General features: G+C 44.5%; 1 protein-coding gene across 1 annotated transcript in view; it reads left to right on the top strand.

The window, feature by feature from the left end:
* The first annotated feature begins 6,836 nt into the window (after positions 1–6,836).
* The window catches only part of LOC149301523 (uncharacterized), a 36,334-nt gene continuing 26,325 nt past the window's right edge, over positions 6,837–16,845 (top strand). Inside the window, exons 1-4 of the mRNA XM_089484303.1 lie at positions 6,837–7,023; positions 8,688–8,854; positions 9,686–9,806; positions 14,697–14,872. Coding sequence (XP_089340429.1) covers positions 8,780–8,854; positions 9,686–9,806; positions 14,697–14,872 — 372 coding nt within the window. The 5' untranslated portion in view covers positions 6,837–7,023; positions 8,688–8,779. The remainder of the gene's footprint in view (positions 7,024–8,687; positions 8,855–9,685; positions 9,807–14,696; positions 14,873–16,845) is intronic.

The following is a 16,845-nucleotide window of genomic DNA, read 5'->3' on the forward strand; positions in this document are numbered from 1 at the left end:
AAGTCGAGTTTTTATCCTTTTAAAATGGTTTTGCTTTTTTTAAATATAGGTATTTTGTTTTTCTGTCTAATCCTTATTCTTCTTGTTGTTTGTTTGTTTGTTTGTATGCTTGTTTAATTCTTGGTAATCTGAGTTATTCTGGTCTGTCTCCTTCCTTCTTGCCTCAAAATCTATTAATAAGGAAACTGGGGAGACTTTTAAAACCTCCCAAAGGAGCCACTTTTGGCCTTTTTGGGGGGACTAGCCTCCTCTTAGAAGCCAAATCCCAAAGTTTGTTAAGAATAATAATAAGGGTTGTATTAAAACTATCTTCCCCATTTCTGATCCCTTTTAAAACCCATGTTCCCCAGAAGGAGCAGAGCTTTGTAATACGAAAACCCTCTCAGAAAAGAGACACAAAAAACACACAAAGAGACACACTTCCTTCCTTTTGGCCCAAGGAGCCTGGCCTCCTTCTGACTCGAGCCTCAGGAGAGAAAGAGAAGCCTCTGTTCAACTGAGGCCTCAGAGAAGGTTCCGGAACATTATTCCCCACAGTCACAAGCAGCACAAAATGGCCACCGGAACGCAAAATGTCTGCCTCTTCCTGAGCGCTTGGCAGTTGGCAGTTTGAAGCCTTCAGGGGAGAGAGAGAGACTGAGGGGAAGAGTGCAGGGACATAGCCTTAAATTCCTTCCTTCCTTCCTTCCTTCCTAGCTGCCTTGTGTCAGTGGTGTTACTTGTCTTGTTATTGTGTGCTTTCAAGTTGTTTCTGACTCATGGCGACCCTAAGGGAAGCCCTTTGCAGGGTTTTCTTGGCAAGAGTTGTTCAGAGGACGTTTACCATTGCCTTCCCTGAGGCTGAGAGAGTGTGACGTCTTGCCCAAATGACCCAGCTGGTTTCATGGTGGAGTGGGGCACTGGACCTAAGCCTCCAGACTTGTAACTCACTGCACCACACTGCCTCTCGTTCCCATGTACAACCTGAGAAATAAGTGCAGACTTTTTGTTCTTTATTTGTGTGTTAAGGTCGTTTCTAACTTATGGAAACCCTAAGGCAACCTTATCATGGGGTTTCCTTGGCAGGTTTCTTCAGAGAGGGGTTGCCATTGCCATCCTCTGAGGCTGAGAGAGTGTGACTTGCCAAGGGTCACCTAAGTCCAAAACACACTGCAGCAATAATCCAGTCTGAGACCGATTTAACTGCCCTGGCTCAATGCTAGAGAATTCTGCGAAATGTAGTTTTGTGAGACATTGAGCCTTCTCTGTCAGAGACCTCTGCTGCCACTATAAACTCCAGTTCCCAGGATTCCCTAGCACTGGGCCAGGGCAGTTAAAGTGCTCTCAAAATGGACTACTGCTGCCGTGTGTTTTGGACCTTTCTTGGCTGCAAACTGTCCATAGCCTGCAATGCATCTCCTAATTCTGTTGGTAGTCCCTCCCTCCCAACACTTTCTCATTTCCCCCCAAAATCAGAGCAAAGCTGGCAGATGGAAAGAGGTTTTAAAGCAGGATTTAAATCTGCCATATTTGTTTTTAAAAGACTAAATGTCCCAAATGCTATTATCAGTTTTGTAGCTATTATTACAGAAAGACGTAGAATGCAAACTCCTCAAGTACCTTTATTTTCTGGAGTGAGATGGGCTTTTCCAACTGACTCACTGTGATAATCTCCGGTGGTCCAAGCAGCCAAACTACGGCCCTGTAATAATAATAATAATAATAATAATAATAATAATAATAATAATTTTATACCTCTCTTTTCAGCCAAAAGGCTCTCGTTAATTAGACATTTAGACATTATGGCTCTTAGCCCAGCAGACCCTTAAATTCCTTAAATCATGCTGCATTCATCCAGTGAATGATAAAAGGGTTTCCCTTAACCTACACTGGGACCAGTTAAGGAACCTTATTTCTCCTTCTTTACTGATCTTCCAAGCATCGACTGATCCAAGACACGTGTAAAAGGAGCGTCGAGTAGTAGATACTCCAAGGAGATATTTACTATAAATAACAAAATATAACTGAAATATAAGCCATACAAGATATTAAGGGCCTTGCAGGTACAATATTTGTAAGTATATAATATTCAATTCATACAAGCTATTAAAATAATAAATAAACCTAAGTGTCCAATTCTGAGACTAACTTCCAAGATCCGCTCTTTAACTCTCTCTCTCTCTCTATCTCCAACCGACACAATTCCCCCAACTGTCTCTTGGTCTCTCAGGCCTTATATCTCCTTCTCACGGAAGCTTCCAGAAGAACCTTCATCTTGCTCTCTGATTGGTCAAGAGAGCCTTCCGTAGCAGTGATGTCACTCTGCATTTGCATAAACCTCCCTTTACTGCCTGAAGAAGACCTCCATTGACTGGAGCCCAGTCACTACATTTGCCCAAGGCAAGGCTTGCACCTATTTCCCAATGTTGTTCTTGGTGTCTGCCTTCCAGTTGTTTCCAGGTCTTATGGTGACCTTATGGGAGTCTCTGAAGGGGTTTTCTTGGCAGGTTCCTTCAGAGTGGGTTTCCCATGGCCATCCTCTGAGGCTGAGAGAGTGTGACTTGCCCAAGGCTTCAGTGGTTTTGGAAGACTCTTTGCTTTATTTTCTAGAAGGCGGCTGAGGTGTTGCTTCTTGCTCTGAAGAATGAGAGGAAGCTTCTGGCATCCAAAAGGCTAACATTCTCGGGAGTTATGTCTGATAATATGTATATATAGGATTGCAATACCTGTTCATTTATCAAAAGGTTTCATATCATAGAATCTCATAGCTATGTCCCTTAATAGCAGTTAACCAAATTAAACAGTATATAAAACAAAAACATGAAACAAGCTAGATAAGGTAACTGTTACATGGATTTGTCATTGGTTGACTGGCTGAACCCAAAGGATGCTCAGCAATGGCTCCTTTTCATCCTGGAGAGAAGTGAACAGTGGGGTGTCCAACTCTGTCCTGGGCCCAGTTCTATTCAACATCTTTATCAATGACTTGGACGACAGAAACGGGGGCATACTTATCAAATTTGCAGATGAGACCCAATTAGGAGGAATAGCTAATACTCCAGAGGACAGGATCAAAATTCAAAATGACCTGAACAGACAAGAAAGCTGGGCCCAAGCTAACAAAATGAAATTCGACAAGGAGAAATGTAAGGTACTGCACTTAGGGCAGAAAAATGAAATGCACAGATATAGGATGGGGGACACCTGGATGAATGAAAATATGTATGAAATGGATCTAAAAATCAAGTAGACACAAGTTCAACATGAGTCAACAGTGCAATGCGGTAGCTAAAAAGGCCAATGCTATTTTAGGCTACATCAATAGAAGTATAGTGTCTAGATCAAGGGAAGTAATAGTGCCACTCTATTCTGCCTTGGTCAGGCCCCACCTGGAATATTGTGTCCCGTTCTGGGCCCCACAATTTAAAAAGGGTGTTGAGAAACTGGAGCATGTCCAAAGAAGGACGACTAAAATAGTGAAGGGTCTGGAAACCATGTCCTATAAGGAATGTCTTAGGGAACTGGGGATGTTTATCCTGGAGAAAAGAAGGTTAAGAGATGATATGATAGCCCTTTTAAATACTTGAAGGGATGTCGTATTGAGGAGTGAGCAAGCTTTTTTTCTGCTGCTCCAGAGACCAGGACCCTGAACCATGGATGCAAGATCCAGGAAAAGAGATTCTGCCTCAACATTAGGAGGATCTAACTGACAGTTTGTTGTTCGACGGTGGAACAGACTCCTTCCTCAGAGTGCAATGGAGTCTCTTTCCTTAGAGGTCTTTAAACAGACACTGGATGGTCATCTGTCGAGGATGCTTTGATTGAGAGTTCCTGCATGGCAGGGGTGGACTGGATGGCCCCAGTGGTCTCTTCCAACTTATGATTCTATGATTTTGAGATCACAATGGGGCAGTCTCAATGCTTCAGGTAAGGAGCACCAGCCTGAAATCAAAATGGACAGACTCAATGCAAGAGGAAGGAGCATCAGCCTTAGGTCACAATGGGCCATTCTCAATCCTTCAGGGAAGGTGCTTCAGGCTGAAGTCAGAATGGGCCAGTCTCATTCCTTCAGGCAAGGACCATCAACTTGATGTTGCAATGGGCCAGTCTTAATCCTTCAGGTAAGTAGCACAAGCCTTAAATCACAATAGTCCTGTCTATTAGCCAGTCTCAGTCCATAAAACATCAGCCTGAAGTCACAATGGGCCATAGTCAATCCTTCAGGCAAGAAACATCAGCCTGAGATCACAATGGGACAGTATACATGCTTCAAGTAAGGAGCATCAGAATGAAGTCACAATGGGCCAGTCTCAAAATGGCCGCTGGAACACAAAATGTCTGCCAGAACACAAAATGGCTTCCTCTGCTCAGCACTTGGCAGTTGGCAGTTTGAGGCCTTCAGGAAACCCATAATGAAGATTGTAAGGTCCCTAAAGTCGGAAGCGACCCCAAACAGGAATTCCCAACCTTAACAATACCTAAAGGTTTTCCTGATGCACTAATATAGAGACTCCCTGAGATAGTATTCTCAAGCAAAGGAGGGCCAGGAGAGCCCCGGAGAGGCTTATCTTGGGGTGGCTCTGGATCTCTGGTGCTGCAACAAACTACAAATCCCAGGATTCCACAGGATGGAGCCAGGAGAGTTAACGCAGTTTCGAACTGGAATATTTCTGTAGTGCAGATACAGCCTGAGTTTGTTGTAAAAGGGTTGAAGCACCCAAGTCTGGTTTTTCCTTTTTAATAATGGTTTTACTTTTCAAAAAATAAGCACTTTGTTTTTCTGTCTAATCCTTATTTTTGTTGTTGTTTGATTCATTCTTGGTAATATGAGATGGTCTAGTTTGTCAACTTCCTTCATGCATAAAAATGTCTTAATAAGAAAACTGAGGAGACTTTTAAAACCTCCCAAAGGAACCACTTTTGGCCTTGTTTGGGGGGCAATCGTCCTCTTAGAAGCCAAAGACCAATTTTTATGAAATATAATAATAAGGCTTGTATTTAAACTATATTCCCCATTTCTGATCCCTTTTAAAACCCATGTTCCCCAGAAAGAGCAGAGCTTTGTGATAAGAAAACCTTCTCTGAAAAGATACACAAAACCCTGCATAGTGTTGCCATCTCATGGGTCTTAGGCTTTGGGAATGTGTGCCTTTGGCCAGTGTCCGTGTGGCTGGGGCTCCAGGGTCCCTCAGTGTTGCCAATCTGGTGACTTTCACACCAAAATGGGTACTTTTCAGAGCCTTTGGTGTGATTTTGGTGGTTGGTTTTAATGGTACTTTTGAGAGTTGAAATAAGTATTTGGTGAGATATTGGGGGGATTTGGTGAGTTTTGGCCAAACGTTCGGGGAATAATCTTTGAGGCTTGTTGGCGACACTGCCTGCCTTCCATATTAACTGCAGGAGGAGCCTGTGAGGGTGGGGCAGGGGGCGGGGTCTTCCAGCTCCTCTTCCCCCATTGGCCAGAATGAAGAAGGGGAGGAGCTTCTGCCTCTCTATTTAGCTCTGCGTGCGGAAGAATGAGCGAGGAGCAGAGAAGGGGACAGAGAGAGAGAGAGAGAGTAGAGTAGAGTAGAGTAGAGTAGAGTAGAGTAGAGTAGAGTAGAGTGGCAGCAGAGGGACAAGGCCTGGAAGCGGTAGGATTCACTGCTGTGCTGAGGGCTGGCTGGGCCTGGCTTGGGTCTACTTTGCTTTGGCCACTGCCCCCATGGAGGGGAGGAAGGAGGCCCAGCAGGCCTTCCAGGCATGGGCCACTCTCTCTGAAGGAGGGAGAGTGTGAATCGGATCCCCAAGTGGGTTTTTAATGCTTTTAATGGTGGCTCTCACACTGGAGCAATGGAAGTGGTGATGGTGATGGTGATGGTGATGATGATATTATCAGGCTGCCACCACCCCTTAATCATCATCAATGCCACCTCCCGGGGTATTCCTGTTTTGCACCACTGCAATTGCCATGGCTCAGTGTTCTGGAACTCTGGGAATGTACTTTTAGTTTGGCATTTCAGGTGTTGCCAAGGTTTGGAAATCCTGTTTGGGGTCCATTCTGACTTTGGGCCCCTTTCATCCTCCATTTTGGGTTCCCTGAAGGCCTCCAACTGCCAAGCGCTGAGACAGAGGTGGCCATTTTGTGTTCCAGAGGCCATTTTGTGTGCTGCTTGTGACTGTAAGGAATAATGTTCCAGAACCTTCTCTGAGGCCTCAGTTGAACAGAGGCCTCTCTTTCTCTCCTGAGGCTCCAGAGTCAGAAGGAGGCCAGGCTCCTTGGGCCAAAAGGAAGGAAGTGTGTCTCTTTGTGTGTTTTTTGTGTCTCTTTTCTGAGAGGGTTTTCTTACGCAGCTCTTCTCCTTCTGGGGAACATGGGTTTTAAAAGGGATCAGAAATGGGGAGGATAGTTTTAATACAAGCATTATTCTTATTCTTAACAAACTTTGGGATTTGGCTTCTAAGAGGAGGCTAGTCCCCCCAAAAAGGCCAAAAGTGGCTCCTTTGGGAGGTTTTAAAAGTCTCCCCAGTTTCCTTATTAATAGATTTTCAGGGAAGAAGGAAGGAGACAGACCAGAATAACTCAGATTACCAAGAATGAAACAAACAAACATAGAAGCAAACAAGGACAACAAAAATAAGGATTAGAGACTAAAACAAACTACTTATTTTTTTAAAGGAAAACCATTATTAGGAGGGTAAAAACAAGACATAGGTGCTTCTACCCATTTGAAACCGACTCAGGCTGTATCTGCACTGCAGAAATAATCCAGTTCTAAAGTGTGTTAACTCTCCTGGTTCCATCCTATGGGATCCTGGGATTTGTAGTTCGTTGTGGCACAAGAGCTCTCTGGCAGACAAGTCTAAGTGTCCCAAAGGTAAAATCCCAGGATTCCCTAGCACTGAGAGCGTTGTCAAAGTGCCTTATTTCTATAGTGCGGATGCAGCCTTCTTGGGAAAGGGGCTGATGCTGGGGAAAAGAGGAGGAATGCAGAAGGAAAGGAGGACGGACGGAGGCCACCTGCAGCTGGACTGGCCTCCCTGAGCGGTCAAGACCTCAGCTGAGTTGTGGACAATGGGCATTCTTAATATTAATATTAATATCTTTCACTGTTGATTGTAATGAGGGAGAGGGATCAGGTTTCTACTTCAATGGAAGCATCTGGTTAATTTTTAGGTGTTGTTAAGTTTGGAAATCCTGTTTGGGGTCCCTTCCGACTTTGGGGCCCTTTCATCCTGCATTTTGAGTTCTCTGAAGGCCTCAAACTGCCAACTGCCAAGCAGTGAGGCAGAGGGAGCCATTTTGTGTCCTGGCGGCCATTTTGTGTCCCGGTGGACTTTTTTTGCTTCTGTCAGCCATTTTGTGTTCTGGTGGACATTTCGTGCTGCTTGTGACTGTGGGGAATAATGCTATGATTGAGATTTCCTGCATGGCAGGGGTTGGACTGGATGGCCCTTGTGGTCTCTTCCAATTCTATGAATCTATGTTCCGGAACATTCTCTGAAGCCTCAGTTGAACATGTCAGGAAATGACATGGATGTGGCCACTAGGTGGAGCTGTTGTGCAAGTTATATACAGCTCTAGTGGCAGTTATATGTGTCACCATTCGAACAGTGCATCATCACAATGTTGATGCAACTGTCAACTGTCCTTCCTAACTGTCACTGAGAGACAGAGTGAGACAGTTGGTGTGTGAGAGCAACTGCCTCTCTGTGGATGGTGTTACTGTGGCTGCATCACAGGTTGTGTTATTATTGTTGGTTGTGTAAATAGTGTGTATTAGAGACGGTTGTCCAATACACTGTGTATATATATATTGTAAATATTGCAAACGAAGATTAAAGTGAAGAGTGAAGGCTTGTTCTGTAGTTATTTCTGAAGCCTGGAGCTCATGTCCATTTGCAGTGGTGAAGGAATATTTCCTTCTTGACCAGAATACCTTTGCAGACATCTCCACAGATTTCTTCTCCCTGGTGTCCTGTCAACGTGGTTCAACTCTGCAGGTGGTTGTGGTGGACACAGTGCGTCTTTCCACACGCCCCAACAGAACAGAGGTTCCTCTTTCTCTCTCTGAGGCTCCAGAGCGAGAAGGAGGCCAGGTTCCTTGGGCCAAAAAGAGGACTGTGTGTCCCTTTGTGCCTCTGACCCTCCATTTTGGGGGGAAGGAAGGGAGGGAGGGAGGGAGGGAGGGGCATGTGAGGCTCTAAGGAAGGGGAGGCAGGGGACTCAGGGCCAGTGGGGAGGCTGGGCTTTGGGGGCTGGGAGAGAGAAGTGGGGAAAGAGACCCTCCCTTTGGGCCCCAGCTGGGGAGGGTCCCACCAGTCCTTGCCTCCCCCTTTGCGAAAGGAGGCCCCCTCAACCCCCTGGACTAACTCCTGCCACTCATTCCTAGGGCTGGGACTCAGAGGAGCTTCCTAGGCATTGTCACCTTCTGCCCTCCATGGCCACTCATTTCACATCTAGCTATGGGACATTAACAGGGCCCTCTTCAATTCCTCATCCCTTAATCCCCCATCACTCTAAGAAGGCATGTAGTATCTGTTGTGTATGAGAGCTGCAGTGAATCTGTGCTAGGTCCAGATGGGAGGAAGGGGATGCCCACCTCTGCATTGACCCAAAGGAGGCATATGTCACCTGCGTATGTCACCAGCAGGATGCTATTCTCTGTGTCTTTGAGTGCTGCAGTGTTTCTTGCCAAGCCAATCCTAACCCTGGTCTCTTTTCTCAGGAACTTAATCTCGGACCCCTTGGACCCGGCTTTGGGGCCTCTCTTGCTGTAAGTGACCAAGTGCAGGGCCACCAGGACCCCCTGCCCACCTGATGGCTGACACAGAGGCCAAGTGGAGGGAGTTGGGCTCCAACAGAAAGAGGATGCCGAGGTACAACAGCTCTTTGGTGAGTCACTATCCTATTAGCTTCATCTGTGTCATTGCTGGGCCAGTTTATGAAAGGAAGCAGATACGATACTGTCCCAGTTTGGCAGAGAAAGTCCTGCTTAATCCTGTGTCACCCCACTACTTCAGGGGCTTTTAAAAATTTCCCGGTTGCCCTCTCCTCCTACCAATTTTCCTGTTCTCAGCTCTCTTCAGTTCCTGAGTGCAATTGAGTTTGCACCTCACCAACTCAAAAGTGGGGAGAGGAGAGGAAAGAAGGAGGCAGGATATGGCCCTTCCCAGGAGGCTGATGCAAAGGCAAACTGCTGTGCCCTTCCTAGCTTGTGTGATCTTCCTCATAAACAACTTTGGCCATCTTTACTGCCTTCTGGGTTGCTTGTCCACATGTGTCTTGCTTTTACAATCTGTGAAATATTGGGGTCTATGGGAGAACATCTCTCGATCTTAATATGGGGTGGGCCCAATGGCCCTCAATCCCAGAGTGCTCCCCAGAACTGTTATTAAAAATGATGTTTGCTTCTGAAATGTGTCAAGAAATGTCTAAATGCACCATAATTCATTGTCGGGTAAATGTACTGTATGTGTTGGGATAGTCAGTATCCTAATCTATCATCAATATCCCAGCCATGGTCTAAATTATATTGTGTATTAATATTAAAAAGATTCGAGACAAACTGGATCTCAAAGTCAGTAGCTTTTATTTTGCTGACAGAATTTAAAGTTTATTTCCTGGACTGAATTCTAAAGTGATCAAATACTATTTGGATGCACCGTGTGCTTTCCTCCCCTTTAGCTTAGTCACTCTCTGGATGAGGGCTATTTTCTGTTGCAGGTGACCTTTGCGGATGTGGCAGTATATTTCACTGAGGATGAATGGAAACTGTTGACGAAGAAGCAGAGACTTATGTACAATTATATAATGATGGAGAATTATCAGAATGTGGCCTCTGTGGGTAAGGAACCGGAATCCATTAGCATTATAGAATCACAGAGTTTGAATAGACAACAAGGGCCATCCAGTTCAGTCCATTTCTGCCATGCAGGAATACACATTCCAAGCACCATCCAGCCTTGGTTTAAAGACCTCCAAAGAAGAGAACTCCACCAAACTCTAAGGAAGTATATTCCACTGTCGAAGAGCTCTTACTGTCCCAAAGTTCCTCCTAATGTTTAGGTGGAACCTCTTTCTCTGTCGTTTGCATCCACTGTGGTGTCTCTTCTCTGTAGCAGCAAAAAGCAAGCTTGCTCCATCCTCAATACAACCCTTTCCAACATTTAAACATGGATATCATATCCGCTGTTAATTTTCTTTTCTCCAGGGTAAACATACCCAGCTCTCTAAGCCGCTCCTCATAGGGCTTGATGGTTTCCAGATCCTTCACCATTTTGGTTGCCCTCCTCTGGGCAAGTTCCAACCTGTCAACATCCTTTTTGAATTTCGGAGGCCAGAACTGGACACAGGATTATTCCAAGTAAACCCTGACCAAAGCTGAATAGAGCTTCACTATTACTTACCTTGATCTAGAAACTATACTCGTATTGATGCAACCTAGAATCACATTGGCCTTTTTAGCTGCCGCATCACACTGTTGGTCCAAGTTCAACTTGTGGTCTACTAGGAGTCCTAGATCCCTTTGAAGCGTAGTTTAATTGTGATAGCAACATCCTGTAGAATATTTGAATTAGTAGTTTAGTGAGGCACTATTGCTCTCCACTTTATAAGGATTCTAAATACTGTATTGTAAACTGCCAATTGTCAGAAGCAGGTTCTGTGGTTCATCCAGAATGGTATTAGGGTTTAGGGGGGATTGTTAGTAGTTTAAATGCTAGTAGTTTTAAGTAGTTGGTAAGTATAATGGGGCCTAGAATGGCTTGGGGAAAGGAAGCAGTTGTGGAGGCTCTTAGCTGACTGGTTTGTGAGTTTTGGGTGGAAGACATTCTACAGGGGGGAGAGTCGTATGTGAACGGTGAAAGAAGAAGGCAAGCGGTACCTTGGCATCCAGGCTGGTTAGGGGCTGAAGGGGAGGAAAAGGGAGGAGTGTGAAGGTAGTTAATGACGGAGGGAAAAGGTTTAGACACTTCAGAGACAGCTTAGACTTATTAATGGACCCTTCTGCCTGAGTTTCTCAATAAACCTTTTGGTGGAAGCAAAGTACTTTTTAATTCTGAAACTAAGTTCCGCCCCCAGATATCTCACCAATGCTAGGGTTTTGTAGGAAGACAGCATGGAGATTACTAGTAATGCATTTCTCATTGAAATGGTAGCACATCTCTGAGTATGTTTCCTTTTTTGGCCCTCTTCCAGCCTTTTGAGGTTCTGCTTCACTTCCCCAAAGGGATGCAATGGGATACTGAGGCACAAAACTTTATTCCTATTTTAAGGCAATACAATGTGAGATCCCCAGGGAGTCCCCAGGGGGCCTATGTGACGCCCCCAATCCCCAACAGTAACCCATCCCTGTCTTAGAGATGTCTTAATACTGCTCCCTGGTGCTTGATCCTCACCAAAACAGAAGTCCAGGACCCAGCCCCCTTGCTTTGCCTTTCCCAATGAGTAATTTGCATATGGATTATCCTGCCTTTCTCAACAAATGAGCCTCAAAGTGTCCCTTTTATGCATCACACTCTGTTGGTGTGTGTCTGTGATAGAGAGAAAGAGCGAATGTGAAAAACAGAAAAGCAGGAAAGAGATGGTGAAGGTGAAATACTGAAGCAGTGCAGATGGGCAAGAAGGAAGGTTGGAAAGCGGAGGGAGAAAGGGAAGGGGATCAGGCTTAAGAGGGAGATGAAATGCACAGATATAAGATGGGGGACACCTGGCTGAATGAAACTACGTGTGAAAGGGATCTAGGAGTCCAAGTAAACCACAAGTTGAACATGCGTCAACAGTGTGATGTGGCAGCTAACAAGGCCAATGCGATTTTAGGTTGCATCAATAGAAGTATAGTGTCAGGATCAAGGGAAGTAATAGTGCCATGGTATTCTGCTTTGGTCAGGCCTCACCTGGAATATTGTGTCCAGTTCTGGGCACCACAATTCAAAAAGGATGTGGAGAAACTGGAGCATGTCCAAAGGAGGGCGACTAAAATGGTGCAGGATTTGGAAACTATGAGGAACGACTTGGGTAACTAGGGATGTTTAGCCTGGAGAAGAGAAGGTTAAGAGGTTATATGATAGCCCTGTTTAAATATTTGAAGTAATGTCAAGCTTGTTTTCTGCTGCTCCAGAGACTAGAACACTGAACAACGGATGCAAACTGCAGTAAAAGGGATTCCACTTCAACATTAGAAGGAACTTCCTGACAGTAAGGTCTGTTCGACAATGGAACAAACTCCCTCTGAGATTTTGGTGGAGTCTCCTTTCTTAGAGATCTTCAAACAGAGGCTGGATGGCCATCTGTCAGGGATGCTTTGATTCCTACATGGCAGAATGTGGTTGGACTGGATAGCCCTTGTAGTCTCTTCCATCTGTATGATTCTAGGCCTATGGGAGCCAGGAGGGGGAGGCAGGAGCAAAGCCAGGATCGCCTAGCTCTGTGGGGAGAGAAAGGGACCTCTGGGAAGGACCAGGAGAGGGGCCATGAGGATTGGGAGGCAGCCACCAACCTCACAGATTATACTGATAATAATAATACGTTTTATTTGTATTTACCCGCCTCTCTCAATGGAGCGAGGCGGTATTACAACCGTAAAATAGCCACAAAACAACAATAGCATCCAATTTACACACAGTAAAACAACAAAACGCTTAAAACTCAATTTGGGACAAATAAAAACATCATTTAAAATGCACAGTTGTGATCAGAAGTGGGATTTTTCCTTAAGTTCTTTACAAGAGGTCAGCTGGGTAAGCCTGCCGGAAGGGATCCGTCTTAAGTCCTTTCTTGAAAGCATCCAAGGTGATGTTAAGATTGCTCTCCTCTGGCAAGTTGCTCCATAACTTGGGGGCCATGGCTGTGTACGCTCTGTGAGAAGTTGTTCTTAGCCTGACCTTTGGGTAATCTAATAGATTCTTCCCAGATGTTCTGAGAGTGAGGGGCGGATGGTGTAGGGAGAGGCGTTCCCTCAAGTAGCTCAGGCCCAAGCCATGTAGGGCTTTAAAGGTAATAAGCAACGCTTGGTATTGCGCCCGGAAGCTAATTGGCAGCCAATGTAGGGATACTGGTGTTATATGGTCTGACCTAGGTGTTCTGGTGACCAATTTGGTGCCACGTTTTCAACTCACTGAAGCTTCCGAACTTGGTACAAAGGTAGCCCCATGTAGAACACTGAACTTAAGAAATGAACTTGAAATCAGGCCCTTGTTTTCATACATATTAAGGGTTCCATTTAGCAATTATGAGCAATGTCTATGAAGAGAGGAAAGGGTATCACAAAAATTCCTTTTTCTCTATTGTTTCTTTTCCAACCTGAGCTTTCTTAGCTCTGTGGTTGATTCCAGAGGCCCTTTGTCACTCGAAATGCTGGAGTCTGGGGAGGACACACACAAGTGCTATGCTTTTAGGGGAATTTCATACTTAGCTCAAAGGAGAGATTGAGGCAACAGTGACCTCGGGATTCATCCCAACTATACCAGGCCCAGAAGCACACAGAACTCCAGAGGTGTTTCAAATAGGCTTTTGTGTTTTATTTAGGGGGAAAGCAAAATACATGCACGCACACACACATATACACATATAGGTGTTCACGCACCACATGCAAGAACTAGGTAACAAAGGTGGGAGTGGTGAATAGTGTAAGGCTTTGCTAATGGTAATACATTACCTAGATGGATCTTGATTCCAATTGCTGTGGGTCCAGAATGGGGAGAGAAGTCAGTAACTGCTATAGCAAGTGAGGCTGGTGAGTGTAGTGAGGTGTTTAGCAATGTAAACCAACGGAGTGTAAGTCTGCAACTGGACTGATGCTGAAGAACAGCCAGTTGGGGATGATATTTATACTGAAATTGTTGCTTGGGGGCAGAAACTGAGCATTCAAAAAGGTTTAAATTGCTTTAGGATGTTTCCTGGGTGGGGAAAGAATTGTCTGAAACTGAATTAAATTAAATGGGTGCTTGGTGGAAATACTTCAGCCAAAAAGGATTATCATACTGGCTCTCAGGTCCTTCTTGGCTCTGAATTCTGGTCCCATTCAAAGCCAATGTATAGCACAGTCTGAAGGCAACACTCCCAGAGTTCAATAATAACATAGCAGAGTACAGTAGCAAATCTCTAGATATAGGCATTGGCAATGCATTAACCACTTTCCACACATAAAAATAACTCACAGCCACAGTTGATTTCCTCCAAGTCCTTGGAGGTTCTTTAGCTTGACTTGCAATAGAAAACAAATATGTACCAGCTCTCCTCTCTGACTTCCATCAACTTCACAATCTCTTGTACACACAACTCCAACCCACATCAATCCACATGTGAGCTGTATACTGTATTGGTTGTGAGTCATCTCCTGGAGCTAAACAGCATGAAGCATCCTCTGCAGTTAGCTTGCATCATGCCATGTGCTCTGACTCAACACTCTATGGGAGTCTCACAAGAAATGATGCCAATTTTCAATCAAAGTATTTTTACATATATTTATTGGAATATTTTTCAACTGTCTGACTATTTGCTTCTACTGATTTCCTCATGACAGTTCCCTTTCAATTTCTTCTTTGGTAGCTCTGAGTAAGGATACAGTCATTATATGGATTTGGGGCATCCAGAACAGGGTCATGCTCAGGTCACTCACACCAACATTATTAATTTAATCTTAAATAGGGAGGGATGAACTTGGGGCTAAATCTTGGGGCAACACTTTCCTCTCTTAACACTGAGATTCAGTCTTGTCTGTCATTCTCCTTTACAGAAGAATTTGTCAGCCACGAGAGAGTCCACACAGGAGAGAAGCCATACAAATGCCAGCATTGTGGGAAAAGATTTTCTTGGAAGTCAGTCCTAGAGATGCATCAGAGAGTCCACACAGTAGAGAAGCCATACAAATGCCAGCATTGTGGGAAATGTTTTTCTTCAAAGGCACACCTAGTGAGACATCAGAGAGTCCACACAGGAGAGAAACCATACAAATGCCAGCGTTGTTGGAAATGTTTTTCTTCCAAGTCATACCTATTGGCACATCAGAGAGTCCACACAGGAGAGAAGCCATACAAATGCCAGTATTGTGGGAAATGTTTTTCTTCCAAGTCATACCTATTGGCACATCAGACAGTCCACACAGGAGAGAACCCGAACAAATGCCAGCATTGTGGGAAATGTTTTTCTTCCAAGTCATACCTATTGGCACATCAGAGAGTCCACACAGGAGAGAACCCAAACAAATGCCAGCATTGTGGGAAATGTTTTTCTCAGAAGTCACACCTATTGGCACATCAGAGAGTCCACACAGGAGACAAGCCATACAAATGCCAGCGTTGTTGGAAATGTTTTTCTTCCAAGTCATACCTATTGGCACATCAGAGAGTCCACACAGGAGAGAAGCCATACAAATGCCAGCATTGTGGGAAATGTTTTTCTTCCAAGTCATGCCTATTGGCACATCAGAGAGTCCACACAGGAGAGAAGCCATACAAATGCCAGGATTGTGGGAAATGTTTTTCTTCCAAGTCAGACCTAGTGAGACATCAGAGAGTCCACACAGGAGAGAAGCCATACAAATGCCAGCATTGTGGGAAAGGTTTTTCTTCCAAGTCATACCTATTGGCACATCAGAGAGTCCACACAGGAGAGAACCCAAACAAATGCCAGGATTGTGGGAAATGTTTTTCTTCCAAGTCATACCTATTGGCACATCAGAGAGTCCACACAGGAGGGAACCCAAACAAATGCCAAGATTGTGGGAAATGTTTTTCTTCCAAGTCATACCTATTGGCACATCAGAGAGTCCACACAGGAGAGAAGCCATACAAATGCCAGCATTGTGAGAAATGTTTTTCTTCCAAGTCATATCTATTGGCACATCAGAGAGTCCACACAGGAGAGAAGCCATACAAATGCCAGGATTGTGGGAAATGTTTTTCTTCCAAGTCTTACCTATTGGCACATCAGAGAGTCCACACAGGAGAGAACCCAAACAAATGCCAGGATTGTGGGAAATGTTTTTCTTCCAAGTCATACCTATTGGCACATCAGAGAGTCCACACAGGAGAGAACCCAAACAAATGCCAGGATTGTGGGAAATGTTTTACTTGGAAGTCAGACCTAGTGAGACATCAGAGAGGCCACACAGGAGAGAAGCCATACAAATGCCAGCATTGTGGGAAATGTTTTTCTTCGAAGTCAGACCTAGTGAGACATCAGAGAGTCCACACAGGAGAGAAGCCACACAAATTCCAGAAATGAACTAACATTATATTTATCAAGAAGCAAAACAAAGAATATATTTTAAATCTTGTGGTGATAAGAAAAAGCCCTTGTGATTTCGTGTGTTAGGTTTGTGTGTCCATATGCCTGTTTATGTTTTTCAATTATATTTTGTTATTTTGAGGTTTTAATTGCCTTTATTATAGATTATTGCTTTCGTTTATAAATTTGAGTGGGGATCATGGTGGTGGAATAGGTTAGTTAAACAGAGGGGTGGGATTGGCTATAGCTGGTTAGAATAGTTATGGGAATGATAGCATTTGGAATTTGTTCGATGTTGGCTGAAGAAAGTTGGGGACAGGTATTAACAGAAAGGGCTAGTTTGTGGGAATGGCAAAGGGGGCCTTGTTATCTGTGGGACATAGACTGTGAGAATTGGAGGTGGGGGCCAGGTTTGGACGAGTGTGATGTTTTAGATTTTGGGGTTTTAATGTTTGCTTTGGGGAGGGCAGCTCTGACTTGAACACTGAATTTCTGATTATGTGTTTGCAATAAAGTTTTTGTTGTTTCAACACACTGGACTCATTGGTGTACAGAAATTCTGCATTTGCACAAAATGTACCCTTTCTTCTCTCCTCAGCCCTCAGCTCCTTTCCCAGTCATAAAAACAGAGGCAAACACACACACACAGAGAGACA

Source organism: Sceloporus occidentalis, unplaced genomic scaffold (assembly GCF_023333645.1).
Source record: "Sceloporus occidentalis isolate IW3139 unplaced genomic scaffold, rSceOcc1.0.p SCAF_21, whole genome shotgun sequence".
In the NCBI taxonomy this organism is placed as follows: Eukaryota; Metazoa; Chordata; class Lepidosauria; order Squamata; family Phrynosomatidae; genus Sceloporus; species Sceloporus occidentalis.